Source organism: Anser anser (genome assembly GCF_964211835.1).
Source record: "Anser anser genome assembly, chromosome: 10".
NCBI lineage: Eukaryota > Metazoa > Chordata > Aves > Anseriformes > Anatidae > Anser > Anser anser.
In genome coordinates, this window is record NC_139730.1 from 22,214,619 (window position 1) to 22,235,485 (window position 20,867).

At 37.3% G+C, this 20,867-nt stretch overlaps 2 protein-coding genes across 3 annotated transcripts in view; one reads left to right on the top strand and one right to left on the bottom strand.

Annotated features, from left to right (window-relative positions):
• FAM227B (family with sequence similarity 227 member B) overlaps nucleotides 1-20,867 on the bottom strand; it is a 240,997-nt gene that overhangs the window by 207,492 nt on the left and 12,638 nt on the right. The window lies entirely within an intron of this gene.
• Nucleotides 246-4,826, top strand: LOC310905000 (uncharacterized protein). Its single transcript, XM_083850475.1, has 2 exons — nucleotides 246-2,453; nucleotides 2,566-4,826. The coding sequence occupies exons 1-2, from the start codon at nucleotides 2,444-2,446 to the stop codon at nucleotides 3,927-3,929; spliced, it is 1,374 nt and encodes a 457-aa protein (XP_083706601.1). The 5' UTR covers nucleotides 246-2,443; the 3' UTR covers nucleotides 3,930-4,826.

Below are 20,867 nucleotides of genomic sequence, written 5' to 3' on the forward strand. Positions count from 1 at the left end.
CTGCTCCGGCAGCTTTCGGGAGAGTGTGTTGCTGCTCCGGCAGCTTTCGGGAGAGTGTGTTGCTGCTCCGGCAGCTTTCGGGAGAGTGTGTTGCTGCTCCGGCAGCTTTCGGGAGAGTGTGTTGCTGCTCCGGCAGCTTTCGGGAGAGTGTGTTGCTGCTCCGGCAGCTTTCGGGAGAGTGTGTTGCTGCTCCGGCAGCTTTCGGGAGAGTGTGTTGCTGCTCCGGCAACACACGGACTCTTTTGGGTCCGTATCATAAGCTCAAAATGAAAAAGATTAAAGAAATTCTGGGAAAAGATGTACCTATCCCGCGGACATCCCCGCTGGGGTGTTTGCTAGCACACTGGAAAGAGGGAGGTTTTGGTCAAGAAATGCGGAAAGGAAAGCTGATTGATTATTGTAACATTTGGTGGCCACAGTATAAACTAGAGGACCAAGAAACTTGGCCTGAGAATGGAACACTGCAATATAATACAATTTTACAATAATGCTATTTTGTAAGTGGGAAGGAAAATATGATGAACTGCCGTATGTGGAATTATTCTTTTATTTGCGCCGAAAGCCTGAATGGCAGCATGCTTGTGGAATAATGGTGCTTGAAGTTTAAACTGAGGAACGTTGTTGTGCATGTACTAAGGAGGGACGCTGTATACAGCATCAGGCAATAGAGAATAATAAGTATTATGGGAAATAATATAATAATATAATAATGTATATAATAATATAATAATATAATATAATAATATAATAATGGAAATATTGATCTGGAAGTTGCGCCGTCGGCTCCGCCGGAAGAGCCAGGACAGGGAGGGAAAAGAGAAAAGGAAGATGGCAGTAGTGATGGAGAATCCCCGATTTTAGTCTCCCCGTGTCACATAGGACCCGGCAACAGCGAAGGGCAGGAGAAACTATAAATGAACAGGGAGGGAAAATAATCGCTCCCCTCAGGCAAGGAGTGGGGACAGAAGGACCGGTATATGTCAAGGTGCCTTTTTCAGCTGGGGATTTAATGATATGGAAGCAAGCAGCCGGCACCTACAGGGAAAACCCAGATAAAGTAGCTAGGATAACGAAAATGATAATTAAAACCCAAAATCCCGATTGGGATGATCTCCAGGTGATCCTGGATACTTTGATGGATTCAACAGAAAAGGACATGGTATTACGGGCAGCCAGAGAGAGAGCCCGAGAAGATATACGTAATGGATTAGTGCTTGGAAATCTAGATCAAAACTTCCCCACCGAGGATCCCCAATGGGATTATAACTCAGGGGATGGAATAAGGAGGCTGAAGAGATATCAAGATTGGGTACAAATCGGGGTACAGAATGCCATGCCCCGGACCATAAATTGGTCAAAATTGTATAATGTCAGGCAAGAAAAAGCGGAATCACCTTCCGCCTTTTTAGAGAGATTGAAAGAAACTAAAGAGCCTTTGGTAAAAAAATTCAAATAGGAAATAAGGAAGTAAAATTTTTAATTGATACAGGGGCCACATATTCAGTACTCAATAGATTAAGTGGTAAGATAGGGGAAAGGAAAACTACTATTGTAGGTGCCACCGGGAAGGAGGAAATACGGCCGTTCTTAAAACCCCTTGATTTACAGTTTGGAGGTAAAGAAATTACGCATGAATTTTTATATGTACCAGAATGCCCTATTCCTCTTTTGGGACGGGATTTGCTAACTAAACTATAATGTTTGAAGATGGAGAATTGATTATGAGAATCCCGGAATCAAAAGTGGGACAAATATTAATGATTAAAGAGAAGGCTGTTCCTCATATCCCAAAAGAGGTAGAAAATGCAGTAATGCCTGCAATTTGGGAAACGGACGTGCCTGGAAAATCAAAAGTAGCCCAGCCAGTAAAAATTGAACTTAAGGAAGGGGCCCGACCGGTACGGATTAAACAGTACCCGTTGAAGCTAGAAGCTAGGCTAGGGATAGTATAGATTATAGATAAATTTCTTAGCTACCACATTCTGGAGGAATGCAAATCTGAATATAATACCCCAATTTTCCCAGTAAAGAAACCTAATGGGGAATACAGGCTAGTGCAGGACCTTAGGGCAATAAACGAAATAACAAAAGATATTCACCCAGTGGTGGCTAATCCTTATACATTGTTAACATCTGTAAAAGAAAAATATAAGTGGTTTACTGTAATTGATTTAAAAGATGCCTTCTTCTGCATACCCATTGACAAGGAAAGTAGAAAGCTTTTTGCTTTTGAATGGGAAAATCCACGGAACGGACGAAAGATGCAACTAACCTGGACAAGGTTGCCTCAAGGATTCAAGAATAGCCCGACCCTCTTCGGCAGTCAACTAGCTAAAGAAATAGAAGACTGGATTAACCAAGAACAGATTCAGGTACCAAAGGACCGATACTTGCTGCTACAATATGCGGACGATATATTAATAGCTACCGAAGGAGAGTCAGAATGTATTCAGGTAACTATTGATATTTTGAATCAATTGGGACTAAATGGGTACAAGGTCTCTAAACAAAAGGCACAAATCGCGTGCACAACAGTAATTTATTTGGGATGTGAAATTTCTCAAGGACAAAGAAAATTGGGAGTTAACCGAATACAAGCTATTTGTGAAATCCCCGAGCCGCGAAATCTGCATGAACTACGGGCTTTCCTAGGTATGGCCGGGTGGTGTAGACTGTGGGTAATGGACTATGGACTCATAGCAAAGCCCCTCTATGAAACCCAAAAGGCCTGTACATTTACCTGGGGAAAGCCACAACAAGAGGCCTTTAAGAAACTAAAAGAAGCCCTGATAAAGGCGCCTGCCTTGGGCTTGCCGGACTTATCAAAGGACTTTCAGCTGTTTGTGCATGAGAGACAACGATTGGCATTAGGAGTATTGACCCAGCGACTTGGGAGCTGGAAAAGACCTGTGGGGTATTTTTCTAAACAATTGGATGCGGTAAGCGCCGGATGGCCCTCGTGTTTAAGGGCCGTGGCAGCCACAGTCCTTTTAATACAGGAAGCCAGGAAGCTCACATTAGGGAAACGAATTGAAGTGTTCGTGCCACATATGGTGACTACGGTATTGGAGCAAAAGGGGGGCCATTGGCTATCGCCCAGCCGAATGATGAAATATCAAGCTATACTAACTGAGCAAGATGATGTAATCTTAAGAACTACTAACCTATTGAACCCAGCAGTGTTTCTAGGAACAACTGCGGAGGAAGGAGACCTCAGTCATGATTGCGTGGAGATCATCGAACATACCTATGCCAGCAGAACAGACTTAAAAGATCAGCCTCTGGAGAGACCAGATTGGGAACTTTTCACGGATGGAAGCAGCTTCGTGGAAAATGGGACTCGTTATGCAGGATACGCAGTAACTACATCAAAGGTAGTGATCGAGGCAAATTCCCTACCTCCGGGGACTTCAGCCCAACGAGCAGAAATAGTCGCCCTGACGCGGGCCCTGGAACTAAGCGAGGGTAAGAATGTGAATATTTGGACAGATTCAAAATATGCATTCGGGGTAGTCCACGTACATGGGGCATTATGGAAAGAAAGGGGAATGCTATCCTCACAAGGGACTAATATAAAATATCAGGAAGAAATATTGAAATTAATAACAGCTGTACAGAAACCCCAACAGGTGGCCATAATGCATTGTAAAGCTCATCAAGGAGGGATGTCAGAGATTGCAGAAGGTAACAGATTGGCAGATTTGACGGCCCGGAAGGTCGCGCGTGAAGTACGGAAAGTAATGGCTCTAATTCCATCGAAGGTAGGCCTCTCTTGTTTTAAATTACCTAAAAACCCAAGGTATTCCGTGGAAGATGAGAGACTTGCAAATTTGATGAAGGCCCAGAAGAATCCTGATGGATGGTATGTGACTGCGACAGGACAACTTATAGTGCCTCCTATAGTAATGCGAGAAATCTTACAAATATAACATAATGAATGTCACTGGGGTGCAGAAGCAATGGTGACCTATTTGAAACGAGGTGTCATCTCGGTACACATGTTAACAATGGCAAAGTCAGTAATGTCAAAATGTGAGCTTTGCTTAAAGAATAACCTGGTAGCAAGGAAACATGCTGAGATGGGGAGAATTAGAGCTGGATTAGAGCCTGGAGATTACTGGCAAATAGATTTCGTGGAACTGCCTAAAGCAAGAGGTTATAAATACCTATTGGTAGGGGTTGATACTTTTTCAGGATGGCCAGAGGCCCTTCCCTGTCGAACCAACCAAGCTAAAGAAACGGTAAAATGGTTACTATGGGAAATAGTCCCTAGATTTGGTGTACCATTGGGTATTTCTTCAGACAGGGGACCACATTTCATTGCCAATGTGGTTAAAGAGGTTAGTAGGTTACTAGGAATTACCTGGAACTTACATACCCCATGGAGGCCTCAATCTAGTGGTCAAGTAGAGAGGATGAACCAAACTTTAAAAGGACAATTAAGCAAAATCTGTCAGGAGGCTAAGATACAGTGGCCACAGGCCTTACCGATAGCTTTGCTAAGAATTAGAATAAAGCCAAGAAGTGGGATGTCAGTAAGTCCCTATGAAATCATGTATGGAAAACCTTATGAGTCTCCTGAACCGAACCCGAATATGCATGTTACCGGTAAACAGGATGTATATAATTATGTTTTAATAGTAATGAAAATACTTGCTCTTGGTATGAGTGAAGTATTTTCAAAGGGGGGAAATGTTAGTGTTGGGGAGAATCGAATGGATGTTCTATTAATGTTTCTCAGGTGATGGATCATACGGTATAATTAAATATTATTAAATGTACTTACATTATCAAGTAATCTATGTATACTGGAAACCTAGGGAGTACACTGAACATTTAAAGGAATCGTTGAAGGGGAACCCTGGGAGGGAATAGGTACAACCTGACCTTGGATAAGGGCCTGGAGATGATGAAATGAGTTGAAGTAGAACCAAGGAGCGGAGGGAGCATGCGTCGAGTGAGAAAGGTGAAAGAGTTTAGCGGAGAGGAAGACTCCTTACTTCATCTGGACGACCACCTGGACGACCACCAGAGTGCGCCACGCATGTGCAAAGGGGAGGGGAGCTAATTAGAATGAAAAGCGAGGCTGATGTTGCAACCTGTAATGAATATGTATACCTGACGCAATATTGTATGTATAAATAATGGCTGGGAAGTAACGGGACTTGAAGCCAGATTTGGGCACCTGCCCCGGCTTCCAGCGCTGAATAAAGCACCTTCATATAATCACTTGGTGGTTATGTGGTTGCTACGCTAACAGAATCATTCATCCCTTCTCTCCAAACTAATGTAAAAGGAGGAAAACAAAAGGAAAGGAAAGAGAAATAAAGCTAAAACTCTTTTAGTCTTCCTGAATGAACTTTATCATTACTTATCATCAAATCCTGTAAGTCTGCTAAGATTGACTCCAAGTTCAGAAGTAACAGGTGAAACCTGATGGACTTACAAGTTAGTCTCACTGTAAATTAACATGAAAATGTTCCCTTTGACACACTAATTTTACTTTATTCTCATCCCTGACATGCCTTATTTTGTACAACAGATGGAATTATGTAACTATTTTTTTAAGTATATCTTTCACAAACAGGTTAATAACTAATTTAGGAGATGAAGGTCTGTTAGCAGCTAAAAAAGGGATTTTCAAAGTCAGATTCCTGAATTAAATTCCTTTTCATTCCACTGATGCAAATCCTCATCTAAAAGTTGCAAACCACAAAGGTCACGATGGAAAGAATAAGTATACGTCTACTCAATCTAAGTACAATAGACTCAGGCATACTACACTAATCAAATTTCTTACCAAATTAAGTCTTACCCATTTAGTTCAACAGTTTCACGCAGAGCCTGACATAAATTTGTGAACTAAGCACAAAACAATCAGGTAGTGGGAAAATAGATGCAATAAAGCAGCGTGAAAGATGGTGATAAATTAAAAGTGAGACAAAAGTGTATTGAGACAATAGGCTTTTTTCTTCCACTTCCTTGAACAATATTTCCTGTCCAGAGCTTGCAACAATCTATACAGCATTTGTTATAATGGAGGGAAAAGCCCTGTTCATCAATAAATATTACTTTAACTTGAAGGACTGAAATAAAGTGGAAGCCCATTTATATTTTTACCTAAAGGCACATTGGGTAAAAATGCGGCTTGGAGGGGTTCTTTGACATTAAATAGAGGAGCATTTCACATATCTAGTTTCCTAAAGTCATTAAGAGTTAGAGTGTTTCTCTGCAACAGTGATATAGCAGTACTGAGCTACTGGAGTCAATCTAAGAACAAAAATACTTAGGAGAGGCAGGTTTGTTTGCTTTTAGCTTAGATTTTGATGTACTCGTTTTATGGACTGAAACACAATTTAGGTATTTGTGTAACTGCAAAATATGCCCTACACTATCAATGTGCTAGGTCATTTGGCCTAGACATTCACAATACTTCTCTTTAATACTGATCCAAGTACATGTTGTTCTGGAAAGAGTTCAACAGCAGCATTTTCATCTAGAGCCAGAATGCACTCGTTTTCCATTTCTATTGTCTTCTGTACTTTATCTTAAGTGGGGAAATGTATATTAGTTGCAGCATATTTTACTTAATTTTATTTAGTTTTACAGGTGCGCTAATGCATTTGGATAATCTTTAAAGAAAACAGTTGTAGGAAATGTAATTATCTGCAGTATTATTTCTCCAGCTAATTTGTAGAACAAAGCTTAGGTCAAGATACAAGTTGATCAAGATGGAAGTTTTAATCTTTACTAGCAATCTAAATGGAATCTTAGATCCACGGTCTTCAGAGTTTTATACTCCAAACGAACACTATATATCATAGTTGACTCTCATATATAAATGACACTGCCTAGACAATCTACTGTTTATCTACTAAGTATGAAATCAATGATTAAAGAGTATTAATCCCAAGAAGAGCTTGGCTACCAAGTTGTGCTCAAAACAAATTCAGGTGTTCCAGTTAATCAGTATGAAGACGTCCTTAGAAGGAAAGTCACCATGATATGTAATAGACAACACTCAAAAGGAAAAAAACAAGCAGCATTAAAAATTCCAACTACTTGCTAGCAACGTGCTTCCATGACAGATTCAGGTAATTTGAAGTTGTGGTTCCATACTTGGTACTGAAATTATTTTCTTATGGGTAGAAAAAAGGAGAGAACTCTTAAGCAAAGAAAATTCATCTGGCTTTGTATGAATATGATTTGCAAACAGTAATATATCTCTGTGATTTATAAAGCCCTGTTTTTTTTTTTTTATTATTTCTAAAGACTCCAGCTTGAGAAACGTTTCAAACAAGGCTTTTAAAGGACCACTAAAGTAGCCTGATCTTTCCATAAAGAAAAACAATCCTAAAACCTTTTACTTTACGTCTATGAAAAAGCTTTCTCTTTCAAGGCCTTTTGAGTTAACAGCAAAAAGAATCAACGTAAGACTTTTACATGCACAAGTTTGGTGCTACAACTCTAAGAATTAAACCTGCGATAACAATTATGGTCACTCAAGCAAGTAAACCTTTCTCAGGATATGGAAATGCTGCCCACTGAAGCCACAAATCCTAAAGATCACTTCCTTAAAACAAATATGTTTTCTATATAGGCAAGTATTTTGCATGGCAATTCCACATATCTTAAGTTCATGTAAAAATGTGTTCATGTACATGCATTTGGTTGCTCATATAGATGCATCTAAGTCATAAAATTACAAATCACTAACTACAGTGGCTTTACACAGGAAACATTCACTTAATTTGTGCAGCAATTAAAAAAAAAAAACCACACTGGGGAGGACGATAGTGGGGATGAAGAGGGAGAAGGGAAGGATTATTTTAGAGCTTAACAACGTTATCTATCTCCCTGATCAAACAGCAATGAATAAGATCTCAACCAGTTTCCACAGAAGCAGCTGAACTCCAGGCAGTCCAAGTCACTGTTCCAAGTAACATGTTCCTGCTTCTTTCCTAGAAAGCCCCTAATATTATTCCCTAAAATTATGAGGATTACCATGGAAAGGAACCTGATGCTTCTTTCACAGGAATAGGAACATCAGCAGTTTGTGCCACAGACAACTTACAGACAGCAATATAAACCTAAATCAGAAAGTGTAAAACTAAATGAGCCACCTAAGAAGCAGGTTAAGTACTACAATATGATTGTAAGTGAACAGTGTAGCAGAACTTTTCCCATCTTCTCCACTAGTTGATGCAGAAGGCATTGTAATATATTTCCAAAAAGTCCTAGAGTCAGTCTGCATGGTCTAATGGTATTAAAAGCACTGATCATTGTTTATATGGAGAGCTGATAAAAAATAAACTTTAAATTCATCTGTAAGAGATCATGGTGACAGAATCTTGATGAACAGAATCACATTCATGTACTACGCTCTTGATGACAGCATAATATTGTCCTTTTCATTGCAAATCTTATTTTATCTCCATCAGAGAAATTGCTTGGGTCTTATCTATTTTAAAGTAGCTTAGATTACAAAGGTTACAAGTAATTCTTTATGCACTGAGTGTTAAGCCATACTGTCAGAGCCTCAGAAAATACTCATGAAGCAGAACTCCTTAAAAACATTGTATTTGTTTTATAACTTTTTTGTGTGTGGTTTTTTTTTTCCATTTACAAACTCTAAAGTAAACCTTTCTTTATATAGAAGAGAATAGAGATCAACAGTTACACATCTCAGCATGTCACCATTAAAAGAGCCATTCACTTGCTTCTAGTAGAGTTCCATCTATATCTGACAAGGTCAAGAGACCACACAATACTTGTTGAATAAGAAAAAGCAGCGATCTTTTTCATGGAACATAACGCCATGTGTGACACAGAAAAAACAGAGCACTGTTTCTCTATGGTTTTCTCCAGCTGACAAAGATAAGTTGCATTGCTAGAAGTCTTATGGGAGATGAGCAAGCCCGGACTTCAGTACATTCAGTAGAAACAGGTGCCTGAAACACTATTTTTTTTTTGCTCCTTCCTATCTACATGCACTTTTGCCACAAGTCACCTAATATCTTCCCCAAGTCTGTCATGGGTGGGGATAGAATTTCAAGGTAAGCCCTAAGCAGGTATTCATACATTAAAATTATGTTACCAAGGAAACTGTTTGTAAACATGTGGCTTCAACATAAATAAAAGTCAATGTCTGAAGTTCTTATGAAACCCATTTCATAACATCTTCTCCCTTTATAATGTAAAATTCCAAAGAACAGTCTGCCTGGAAAGCAAGCATCACCAAAGCATTCACATTTACTTAGAATAGACTCAGAGTTGGACACAGCAGCTGAAGTAAACAGAAAACGAGTATTTATACATGTGAAATACCAAATACTTTAAGTATTTCCACAGAGGAAATTAATGGGCTCTTGAATAAGACATTCATAGCTCAACATAAACCATCCATTACTTTTTGTAAGGGACAACACAATACAGTGCCAAGTAGAGGTACCCTAATTAGCTGCTAATGTGCTGACCCATATTTACAAGCAGTACAAGTTAGAATGATCTGCACAGGCCAGTCAGCCGATCCCCAGCATTGTGCTGTGTACCCATACCCCTCCCTGCAGCCTCTACAGTTGTTCTTTTCTGTTTGGCATGACTTTTTCAAAGCTTCTTTGCTCCTCCTGGCTGTAAAAATTCTTTGCTTACTGAAAAGTAAGCGTTCTTTTAAATCAAGTTCCCAACTGACTAGCATTTCCCCTGTCTACAGTACTTGGAGGATATACTCAAAAATTAAACTTGAGTTCTGTAAGAAACACCTGATGAGTTCCAATTGTTTTATAGCTTTTAACTAGCTTCATGTTAAATACATGCAGATCAATTCTGAAATCTCTTATCTGTTTATAGCAGTGATCTTTCTGCACAAGTGCCACTACTATCTGTTACAACTGAGATTCTATTATAAAGTAGCAATAAGCAAAACACATTTTCATGAGCTCTTACAAAATGATAGTGTTGCAGTACTTAAACAGTCAGAAAATTATGTAGAATGGCTTTTTATTCCTTTTCTGGTGAGGAAATAAAAAAGCTCCGTGCATTTTATTTATTTGGGTATGTTTTCATTTATATTATGTATATAGTTCCTCCTATTACTTTGAACAAACCTACTCTAATACATCAAGAGAACAGGATCCAAATTTACAGGAGAAAGCATCAGTTCCATAAGACAAAACAGTCTTCTCCTAAGTTTCCAAAACAGGCTATATTTTCTGTGGTTTATTATTAATTCCCCAAAGATATCTGAGGCCCATCAGCCTCCTACAAACCATTGAAGTAGGTCCTCTATTCCAAAAGAAACGGGAAAAGCATTAGGAGAGTACTAGTGATACTCTGACCGTGATAAAGTTATTCTTTTCATTTCTCTTATAGCACGACCAGGCAGTCTAAAGCTGTTGGGGAGTTGGAATCCATGAGTGAAAACATAACAGTTAATGTGAAACTGAAAAATAAATGTTGTTGTCTCATAAGCTAAGAATTTGGATCAAAGAAAACCCAAAAGTATCAACAAAGCTGTCTATCTATCATCAAGACTTCCGTGGACGTATCTGCCCCCTACATTTCACTCTGTGTTTCAAGCAAATACCCACAATAATTCTGTCTTTCCTCAAAACACCATCTTCTCTATAGTCATAGAGAAAAAAATAAAGCAATAAACTCTTAATCTATGCAAAAAGCTTTTGTCAAATCAAACTCCTTACTATATAAACCACAATCAAAGCAGGACTAGTGTTTCCAGACACTCAGGACCTCGTAAAACAAAAGCAATAATTTAGTGTTTTGCTGAACATAAATATTTTTAAAAATAGAAAAGGCCAAAAAGGCTGAAAAAAATAGGATCTTTTAGTTTGAAGCTGGACAAATCAGGAAAATATTGGCATCTGTTATTAGTAGAAGAAAACCTCTCCCGTTCATTCTAAGTGCCAAAGAGTGCAACACTTAAGAGGTCTGCAAATGGTCATTTGAGTCATTAAAAAAAAAAAAAAAGCTAAGAGAATTACAAAATAGCAGTGGAATAAAATTTCAAAGCCCAATTCAGTTTTTGCCAGTTCAGTAATCAATTCCAGACTGAATCCTCTCACCTTTCCTCATTTCTCTAATATGCATTTTACAAGGTTTTGGGGAAAGATCAGCAAAAGGACATTACTTTAGTTTTCCTTTTTTGGGCATACTTTCATAGTCAAAAATTCTAGCTACATATTTTGAACATTTGTTTTAAGACATAATAACCCTAAAATAGCATGTCAGAAGAGCTATGACAGATGATTACAAAAATGTTTTCAAAGCTGCCAGTACTACTTATCTTTTAGAGAAAAGCTTTCAGATCCAAACATAATGTGATGAACAGCAAAAACTTTCAGTTAGGCTGGAGTTGTAAAGAATAAAATAATCTAATTTTAACAAGAATAAAAAAATACAAGTTTAAATATTTGTATTCACAAATTGTAAATTGTAGTGATCACCCTTTTTATACTTCAGAGTTCTTAAACAGAGAAAGCCAAGAAAAAAAATAAAGGGATTTAAATGATTTTTTTTTTTTAAGAATGCTTGTAGTTTAATTCAAAGCTTCTTAAACACCTGAAACATTCAGGGGAACCAATATGAATAAGTGTTCATTCTCCATATAAACTCACTATGAATACTTTTAGGCAAACCCAAAGGAAGCTACTGTGAACACCAAAAAGAACTCAAGGAATCCATAATCTGCAGAATTAGTTTGTTTATGGTGGCTGTTGTGAGGATGGGGAGAGATGTTTGTAAGGAAAAGGACTCAGGTATTACTACATTACTGTATAGTCCACTGAGAGGAATACTAAGGAAAAGAAATCATCAGGAAGTTAGCTGTGCAATTCAGAGATCATCCTCTTAGCCCTGCGCTATGCCAGACATGGTCAACCTGCATCACCACATGATGTCTAATATTGCAGAACTGCTCAGTCCAAATAAGCATCTGGTAACTACACATGCATACCTGAACCATATTAGCCTTCCACAGGTAGGCTACAGTACAAAATTTTGAACGCAAAATTGGTAGTGAGTCCTTCTGCTATCTCTCCTAGCTATTCTTTCGGCATGATATACTTTTTTTGTAGGATCTGGCTCTATTCTTATATTGTATACAGTATTTATTGCGACAAATTATGCAAAAAATGCTATTGTTCTAACAAACATGTTAATACATTTCTCACTTAATTCTTTAGCCTGTTATGAAGTCCACCAAAAAAACACAAACATGACTTTCACACCGAACTATGTATTTGCAGCTATTTCCCAGAGGTTTTACAAGCATATTAAAGAGAAACAAAGCACAAACTAAGAATACAAAACTTACTTATTGTATCAACAGAAAGACTCCAGCCATTAAAAGAGAACTGCTTACCCCAGGCAGGGGTTCTCAGAGATGTGCTGTGCCCAGTCACTTAGGTGAATTCTTTGCCCATGTTGAGCACATCAGGGTGAAGTGAACCAGGCACTACCTCAGGCCTCTCTCCAAAGAAACATTTGGAAACAAAGATCCAAGAAAGATTCAGAAAGACTCTGAAGGACAAAATGGAACATACATGTGTACAACATCTTGAAGGATTCCTGCAACTAGTAACTTCCATTCCTGTCTTAAGTGGTTGTAAGCCTGTGATGGCCATGCAAGAAATAACACCTCCCCACACACACAGTCAAAATCTGAAGTAGCATGGAAGTCCCCCATGTGAACAGAAACTGCTGAGCCACTTTTCCAAATGCAAAACCATTTGTGTGGATCTCTGTAATGATCATACCCTACAAAAAATCGCATGGAGCTCCAGTAGGCTACACTCAGACTCTCATCGTCTTATGATAGATTTTGATCCAATAATTATTCAGTGAAACAGAATGAGACCATTATCTAGGGTATTCATCTAGGGTATTTAGGGAGCCTGATTGTCTAAACACAGTCCTGCAGCAGAAAGACCATCTCAGATTGATTCCAGCATGTTTACTGGGAAGTCTAACGCCAAATGAACTGCTGCTACAACTCACAGACCTCATGAGGTGTCTTGGTTCTCCAGGAAAAGTACTTAGCTCTGGAAATGTTTCTGTGCCACAGCAAATTTAAAATTTAAGGTATCCGATCTAAAAGCAGTAAGACCTAGAAACAGGAATCCTGAAAGTCAGGAAGTATAAATCCATTCCCTTTTTGTGAAGCCAAAGATCATCATTTTGAACTTTGTGCAAATTGAAAATAGTTTTGATAAGCTCATCATTGCTATCTTCTTGGCATTACATAAAATGCCTGTTGAGAGACTGGAGAACCAGGAAGGTAAGATATCAGTTATTCTGCTCTTGTTCTGCTTCACTGTATCAAAGACAGACACCTTTACAAGAAGGCACCAAGAATACCCTGCCAAGCATAAACAGGTTCAAGCCCGTTGCAAGTGTACAGAGGGAGGGGACGATACAAAAAAGAGCTCCAGCAAGAATCTCTGGTCATCTTAACAGCCAAACATCAGTTCAGCTTCCACAGGTATAGATCTGGTAATCCATCTCATTCCTCACAGGAGGAGAAAGAAAGACCAGAAAGGGAGCCCCAATCTCAGAACATCATGTTATAGAAAAGTCCTAGGATAGATTACGATGAAGAGAAACAAATTAACCTGTGTGTGATTATAAACTTATAGTCGTATCCAACAGATGCCTGTTGCCAATATCATTGTATATGGATAGAATAAAACTTGCTCACACTTAAAATGGATGAGATGGACACTGCTATTTAACACCTTCCCATCAACAGTGACAGGGTGTAGTTCAGAAGGAGAAATCCAAAGAAACTGATGGTGTGCATCTCACTGAGAACACATCCTTACCGGAGAGGAAGTCCCTCAAATGAATGACCACAGAGTCATCTCAAAAACTACTGAGCATGAAATCCATTATGCAAGCTATTAAAGGGTGTTTTGTGTCCTGAGGGGTAAAATAATAGAGTTGGGAGCAAACGTAAATTGAACCATTTTTCAGAAAATACAACATAATCTTTTCAACTGCTGAAGTGAACTACCACAGATCACTATGGTAAGAGAAGAAGTGAGGGTCCTCCCTTCTCCATGGTAACAGCTAGTTGGTCTGTGCAGCATCTCTGTCACTTAATTCCAAAAAGCTTCAGATCCCTACATTATACCACCTTTGCTGTGTATTAAGCCCACTAGTAGCATCCCTCTGTTATGTGGTCCATTATAAACAACATCTTCCGTTATAAAACAACTCTCCTGCAGTTTGCCAACAGTTTAAGTTTTTAGAACAATAACAGAAGTGACATTACTTTTTACAAGACTTGAAAAAATGAAATTACGAAGTTCTAGTCTCGTTTACATAGTAACTGTGCCAAATATTAGAATTAAGACAGAAGCTGAGAAATACAACATTATAACTGTCTTCACAATGGGACAGGTACCTTATTCCAGGGATCAAAGGATTATCTTACAAAGTACAGACTGATTGGAGACCCACCAGCACCTTAACACCATACTCCTGTGTTTGGAAAAAAAGAAACTACCGGAAAAACCCCAGCCAAGGAGAATCACCGGCTTCAGACATTCTCAGTCATAACAAGGAGAGGAAATGAGAACCCATCTGCATGACGCCACTCAGACATATATAGTATTACCAAATTTGCACATCTAAAATATAAAAGGAAAAGCAAATTTTTTTTCTTTTTTCAAACTGGAACAATGGAATAATCTGTCTGTACTGGACAGCAGAAATAAAATGGTAGTAACATCCGTGCTTTGAAAGAGAAGGAATGTAGTTACAAAGGACAAATCTTTCTGTCTTGAATGCCTGGGCAAATGCATCTAAAGCACATATGCATATCGACGGATATTCAAACATAGAACTGCTTTGAAGACTGAGGATTAGCCACATCATTTACTATATAAGGACAGCAGACCTAAGCTCTGTATTATTCAATTTTCAAACTTTTTAATAACAGAAACTTTTATTAATGAAAAAACAAAAATGTTGCCAGTTTTGTCAAATCTATTAGGAGAGATGTTGTAGGTACATAGGGAAAGAAAGAAAAGTACATTAATGCAGGCTGTCTATAATATCCTTACCAGTAAGGATCCTATTTATTCAAATTTCACTTGTATAATGCAAAGTATATAATTGTAATTATGACAGCATACAAAATTCAGAAGTGACTGGACTGCTTTTCATTACTGCTCTGTGTGCGACTTACATGTGCCACTAATAGCAGCATGATTTTAATATTGTGTGCTATGCAAAGACATTTTAAGAGATTTGAATAAGAACTGTTGTTATCTGTTTATTTTCAAAAAATCACTTGAGAGAAATGCTGAAGATAAAATGAGGAATTTTTATCTCACCTAGTTATGACTAACTGCACCGATTGATGCTTTGGTCCATTTGGTGGACAAGTGGAGCAAGATTAAGGGCAAGACATCAGAGAGGACAGAAAAAAAAACTTACAGAACATCATGCAGTCCATCTGCTTTGGCCATACAACAGATACTATCAAGTAACTGAGTGGCCAAATTTTAGTCTGCTTCAGCAGTTGGGTGATCTAAAAAGCACTTTCAAATTCTACTCACTAATGCACTTTTGAGACTTCTGTGAATTCTCTTCAGGTACATTGTTTCACTTAAAACACAGCAAGACAAAAGTAGGAGTTTATTTTTAAGCACAGGTTTAAATACCACTTTAAGATGGGATGTGTTTTATTTTTATACTTGTAAAATTATCTGAATTACTTTTCTGACTATGAATCTCACACTACATACTTCAGCCCCTCATCCTCCTAGTTTTCATCTCCTTGATTTAAAATGTATTTATAAACACACTGATGTTAATTGTCATATTGGTTATTTACTAGACCTCTTCACGTGAGCACTAGCATTCATTATTACACACACACAAATCACTAAGAATGAAGGACAGCTGATGAAGGAATGATGGTATCACCTAGTTCAACAGGCTTGCTGAGCAACTTCTGAAGTTCCCTCTTTAGACCACACTAAAGTACCTCAGTTAAGTACCTATACTGCATGGTTTTCTAGTTATGAAATGCCATAATGAAGATTAGGATTGGTCCATAAATAAAAAGCTACAAATAACTTGGGATAATAGCTTCTTTGCTCTACATAGTATTACTTCTGAGGAGATAGCCTCTCATTGCCAGGTTAGGAGCAAATCTCTTGTTTGCAAGTGGAACACAGTTTTATCCTGCAAAAGTTACTTTTCTAGAAAAACTTCCTTGCATTTCTACCTACCTTGGGGTAAAAAAAAAAAAAAAAAAAAAAAAAGGAAGTTAACTAGATGATTGATTTTTTTTTAAATCAAAAAATGTGTTCTGTATGGATTTCACACTTATAGCTTAGATTTAGTGCAAGGATTTTCAAAGTAGTATTTAAAAATGAAGTAAATGAATTAGCTGCAATAGACAATTCCAGTTATCTGTGTAAAACTCCATGCAGTTTTAATTCAGAAGAATCATAACTTACTTTGATATAGTATCAGTCAATATCCACTATTAACCACTAACAACCGCTTTTGGTTCTTAGAAACCAGAAACAAGGTGTGAGACTGGTTCTAGCTGATTTCTTCTACTTCAGACCTACTTATCTGAAGAAATTACCGGAGTGTGGCACAAAGATGAGTAGAAAGTGAGCAGCAACAGGCTAAACCTTAAAATGAAGTAAGGTTTCCCACAACAGACCAGACTGCTGCTGAGAGTCAGGCCACATTAGCAGTACCAGACAGATTTACTGCTTCTTAGAACTTAACTATCTTTCTTACGCACAGCCCTCTGAATGAACATGTATTAAAAACAAATAATTTCCAGAGCTCTTTTTTAGCCAATAGAGTAAATTAAAATGTAAACACAAAGATATGAAAATCTAATAAGATATTTAATGAGTCAGGGAGAAATGCTGAAAATGATTTCACTTACCCAAATTAAGTTAGAAGATAGTTCAATGACACAGTACTACTGTGTCATGTGGGAAGAACTAACAGTTAAACTAAAATATCTTGAAATCTATTCATATAGAGGTAGTTCTCAGCACATTTTTTTTTCTGAACTTTTTTAAAAAAAGTAAAACAGGAAATACCAGTCAGTGTTTCAAATTCATAACTCAACATTATGAAAACACAGTAGTGTCATTAGATTTCAGTAAAATAATTTTGTAGTTAAAACTGCAGTGATCAACTGTAATATTGTATTCTTACTTGTCACCAATTAATTCTTCAGATTTTCTGTTATTCACCCAGTTATTAATTTTATGGCAAAACCAAAACATCAAACAAAGGTAATGTGTGTGCCAGCAAAAGATTTAAGGAGGATATACCATCTTTGCTAAAGAAATTGACATGCTACAAAGCCCTGGTCTTTGAGGTAAAAGGAATTCAATCGGAATGTAACCCTAGACATCAAGAAGTATTCTATGAAATTATTTAGCATTTTTCAGTTCATTAAAAAGCATATCTGATTTCAATTAACATGCAAACAACTCCAAGCTATTGTTTAAAGTATGCAAGTCTGCCATGAGCCTCAAAATTCCTCCTGCTGCAGCTTCCACCAATTCAATGTACTTCCAGTTAGGATTAATAAATTGTTTGCAGTCCTTCATCTAATTGCCAACTCAAAAAATGTTAAATTACCTCTGTAAATGAATTGTCTATACTTTCTTCAGCATTCATAATTCTGTGACTCAAGATCCCAATTTACCAAATATTTGGAACACACCTTGCACAAATCCTATGAAGGATACACCTATTTTAAGTATTTTCTGAACTACAGTTTACAGCTACCACTTAGAAAGCATCTAGACATTTCTCACAAATTGTTTTCCGTTGATCGAGCAGCCCAGTTACATATTAAAGGGCTAAATTCTGTACCATTCAAGCTATAAGCTTATTTTCCTGAACTGCTCCATCTAAGTTTGAAGAACCTTGCCCGGCATTCTTGGTTTTGAACTCTTTGGCTAGATTAAGTTCTTTCCATTTCTGAAACACATATGGCCAATACTTATGTTAAAAAAATACCATTCTCAGCCCAACATTCAAGAACCATTACATTCTTTATTACTTTCTTTGAAGCTGGGACATGTAAAATAAAGTTATTTTTGAGAAACCACTTGCTAAAACAAGTTTTTACCCCCAAAGTGATCTATTACTGCCAATGTTTTTACATTACTGTTTCACATTAAAGAAATGCAAAGCAACCTAGCTTTTCAAATCAGATGTCTTACTTTAGGTAAATAGTACAAAGAACATGATTTCCTCTAATTTATTGTTTTCTCATTTAAATGTTTCCCTTGAATGCCAATGGTTCAAGCTCCCCAAAGATTTTATATATTGTCTCAAATAACTTGTATTCTACGTAATTCTGGAAGTAGTATTTGTTCAGTTATTAGAATAACATTTTACTAGATGACTTTAAGCAAAGCCTTGAACCAGAAACTTGACAGTAGCAGTCAGGAGATCACCAAGACTACTCACTATTGCTTTCAGAATCTAGCACCGCAGCTGCAAGCTTCTAAGAACACTCTCTGTGACTTTTGTCACTTGTAGTTGTTCAGCAACACTTTAACAGCACCCCCGTGAATGCTAAAGATTTTTCATGACTCCTACATGAAAAATAATGCTGTTACTTGTACTTACTCATGGCTCCCCATCATATACATTAAAAGGTCTTAAGGGAAGCCTGCATTATAAATGTACTTTATTATTTAATTTTGCACTAAAATAACCATCTTAGACACATTAAGCTCTGAGCTATGAAATGTGAGATAAATATATTAATGACTATAGAGTACTCTGATACCACAGCCATTGCAGTTGTAAGAGTGGGAGCTTAAGTTAGTTTCATGCCAAATTGCATCTGCATGTTCTCTGAGCCAACGCAATCTGGTAGAGTGGAGCTCTGTTCAGGCAGCTAGGGTAGTTGAATACCTGTAGTGAACAATACAACTTCCTAACTAAGTTGCAAGTTAGACAACAAGATTTTGTTGCTTATGGAGTTTGTGAGCATCTACACTGTATGTGAGGAGAACTGAGAACTGCTGCTGGTTTCAATTTTGTGTGCTCTACTGAGTTCTATGCTGCCACAGCAAACCAACTACTTCTACGTATTTTAAGATTAAAACTAGCTTTAGTTTATGACACACGTCATGTGCTCAACTTTCTTAAGTCTTGCTGTGTTTTGCTACACATTGTTACACCTTTTAGAGGAGCTCAAGAGGAAACAATGGAGAAGAAATCTCAACTTATAAAAATATCTCAAACACTGAAAAATTGGAACAAAGAGAGCTACCTGTTTATATAAAGCCTATAAAGCTCTGTTATGATCACACAACCCAGGCACGGCCAATCTGTGGTTCTGAGCCATGTGCAACTTTCAAATAGTTCAAGTGAAGCTCTGATAATGGGGCTAAGTCATCTCACTAGCACACAGCTGCCCTTAGCCACTGAGTAATACAGACATACAGTTCTGTCTCTTGGTTTATATTCAATAAAATCCACCTCTCTCATCAGCTGATAGATGTATTTTTCTATCTCTAAAGAAGGAAAAAGATTTAAGAACCCAAGCTTCTGTATAGTCAAGTTCAAAGCATTTTCACAATGTTACTTCTTAACACTATTGAAAACATTTGCTTCATTCTCTTTTGCAAAACTTCCTCTTTTTAAATATTTGCAGCACCACTTTTATTTCATCGGGTTACTTGAGGACAGGGACCACTCAGCTTGTCCTGTCTCCATCTCTGCACAATGCCTCACTACCAAACAGGGCATTTCTTTCACTGAATAGTTTACTGTTCCAAATGCTTATTTTCATTGTTGTTCAAATAATTTCTTGTGTACTTTAAGGATTTGTTGAGGATTTAAACCCAAACCTTTATATTCTTATACTTCTTCCTGACACCATACCTCATGAATCTATGAGGTGATGATCATGCTGACTTTTTTTATTATTATTATTTTTAACCAAAACTAAGCAGCTGATGTCTAATTCCTCCCAGTAAAGTGCCTTCTCTCTTCTTTCTCCACCTTTTAATTTCCCTGCCATCAATTTCATAACCTTTAAAGACGTCTAATCTAGAGCTTAATTTCATATTTTAGTTACTATAATCATGGAAAAAACAGTCCGTATCTATTTATTGGAATACCACAATTCTTAACTATATCCATATCATACTCTAGTATATTTAAAATTAATCATTGGTAACTATTTTTAACTATTTAACTCAGTCACTCAGCAGCTGGGCTGTCAGAAACAGCTATACCTTATTTAAGAACACTGTGCTAGTTGCTAGTCCACTCTGAAACATTAGCTATTAAAATGATCCAGAGATGATTTCGATTTCCATTCAAGAATAATCTGTGAAATTAATTAGGCTAATATTGGAAGCAAGGTATAACTCCCAACTTTATGTAATTGTGTTGGTAAATATTTCAGCAATACTTGTGTGTAATTCACCAGTATAAAAATAAAAGAGTATACAACATTACAGAGTACTTTTAAGGATCCGAAAAACCTTGGTACTGAGTTTAATGGACATACATATTTATATGCTGGTTTTACACAAGTTTCCTAATGTTCAAGTGAGAAGTCTGTGCAAAAAATCCTATTTCCCTCTCCCATCATATGCACATACAATTTCCTCCTGTTTTTTCTGTGTTTGGGGTTTTGTGTTCTTTTGGTATTTTGTTATATTTTATATGACAAAAGTGTTTTATATAGGTTAAAAGTCACTAATGAAGCATAAAAGATTGAACCACGATAGCTTCAATTAGCAGACTGAAGGCCTATGAAGAAGAGACAAGTTTACAAAAGACTTAATACTTTGTTTAATGTAGCATACACAAGTTTTGGTATT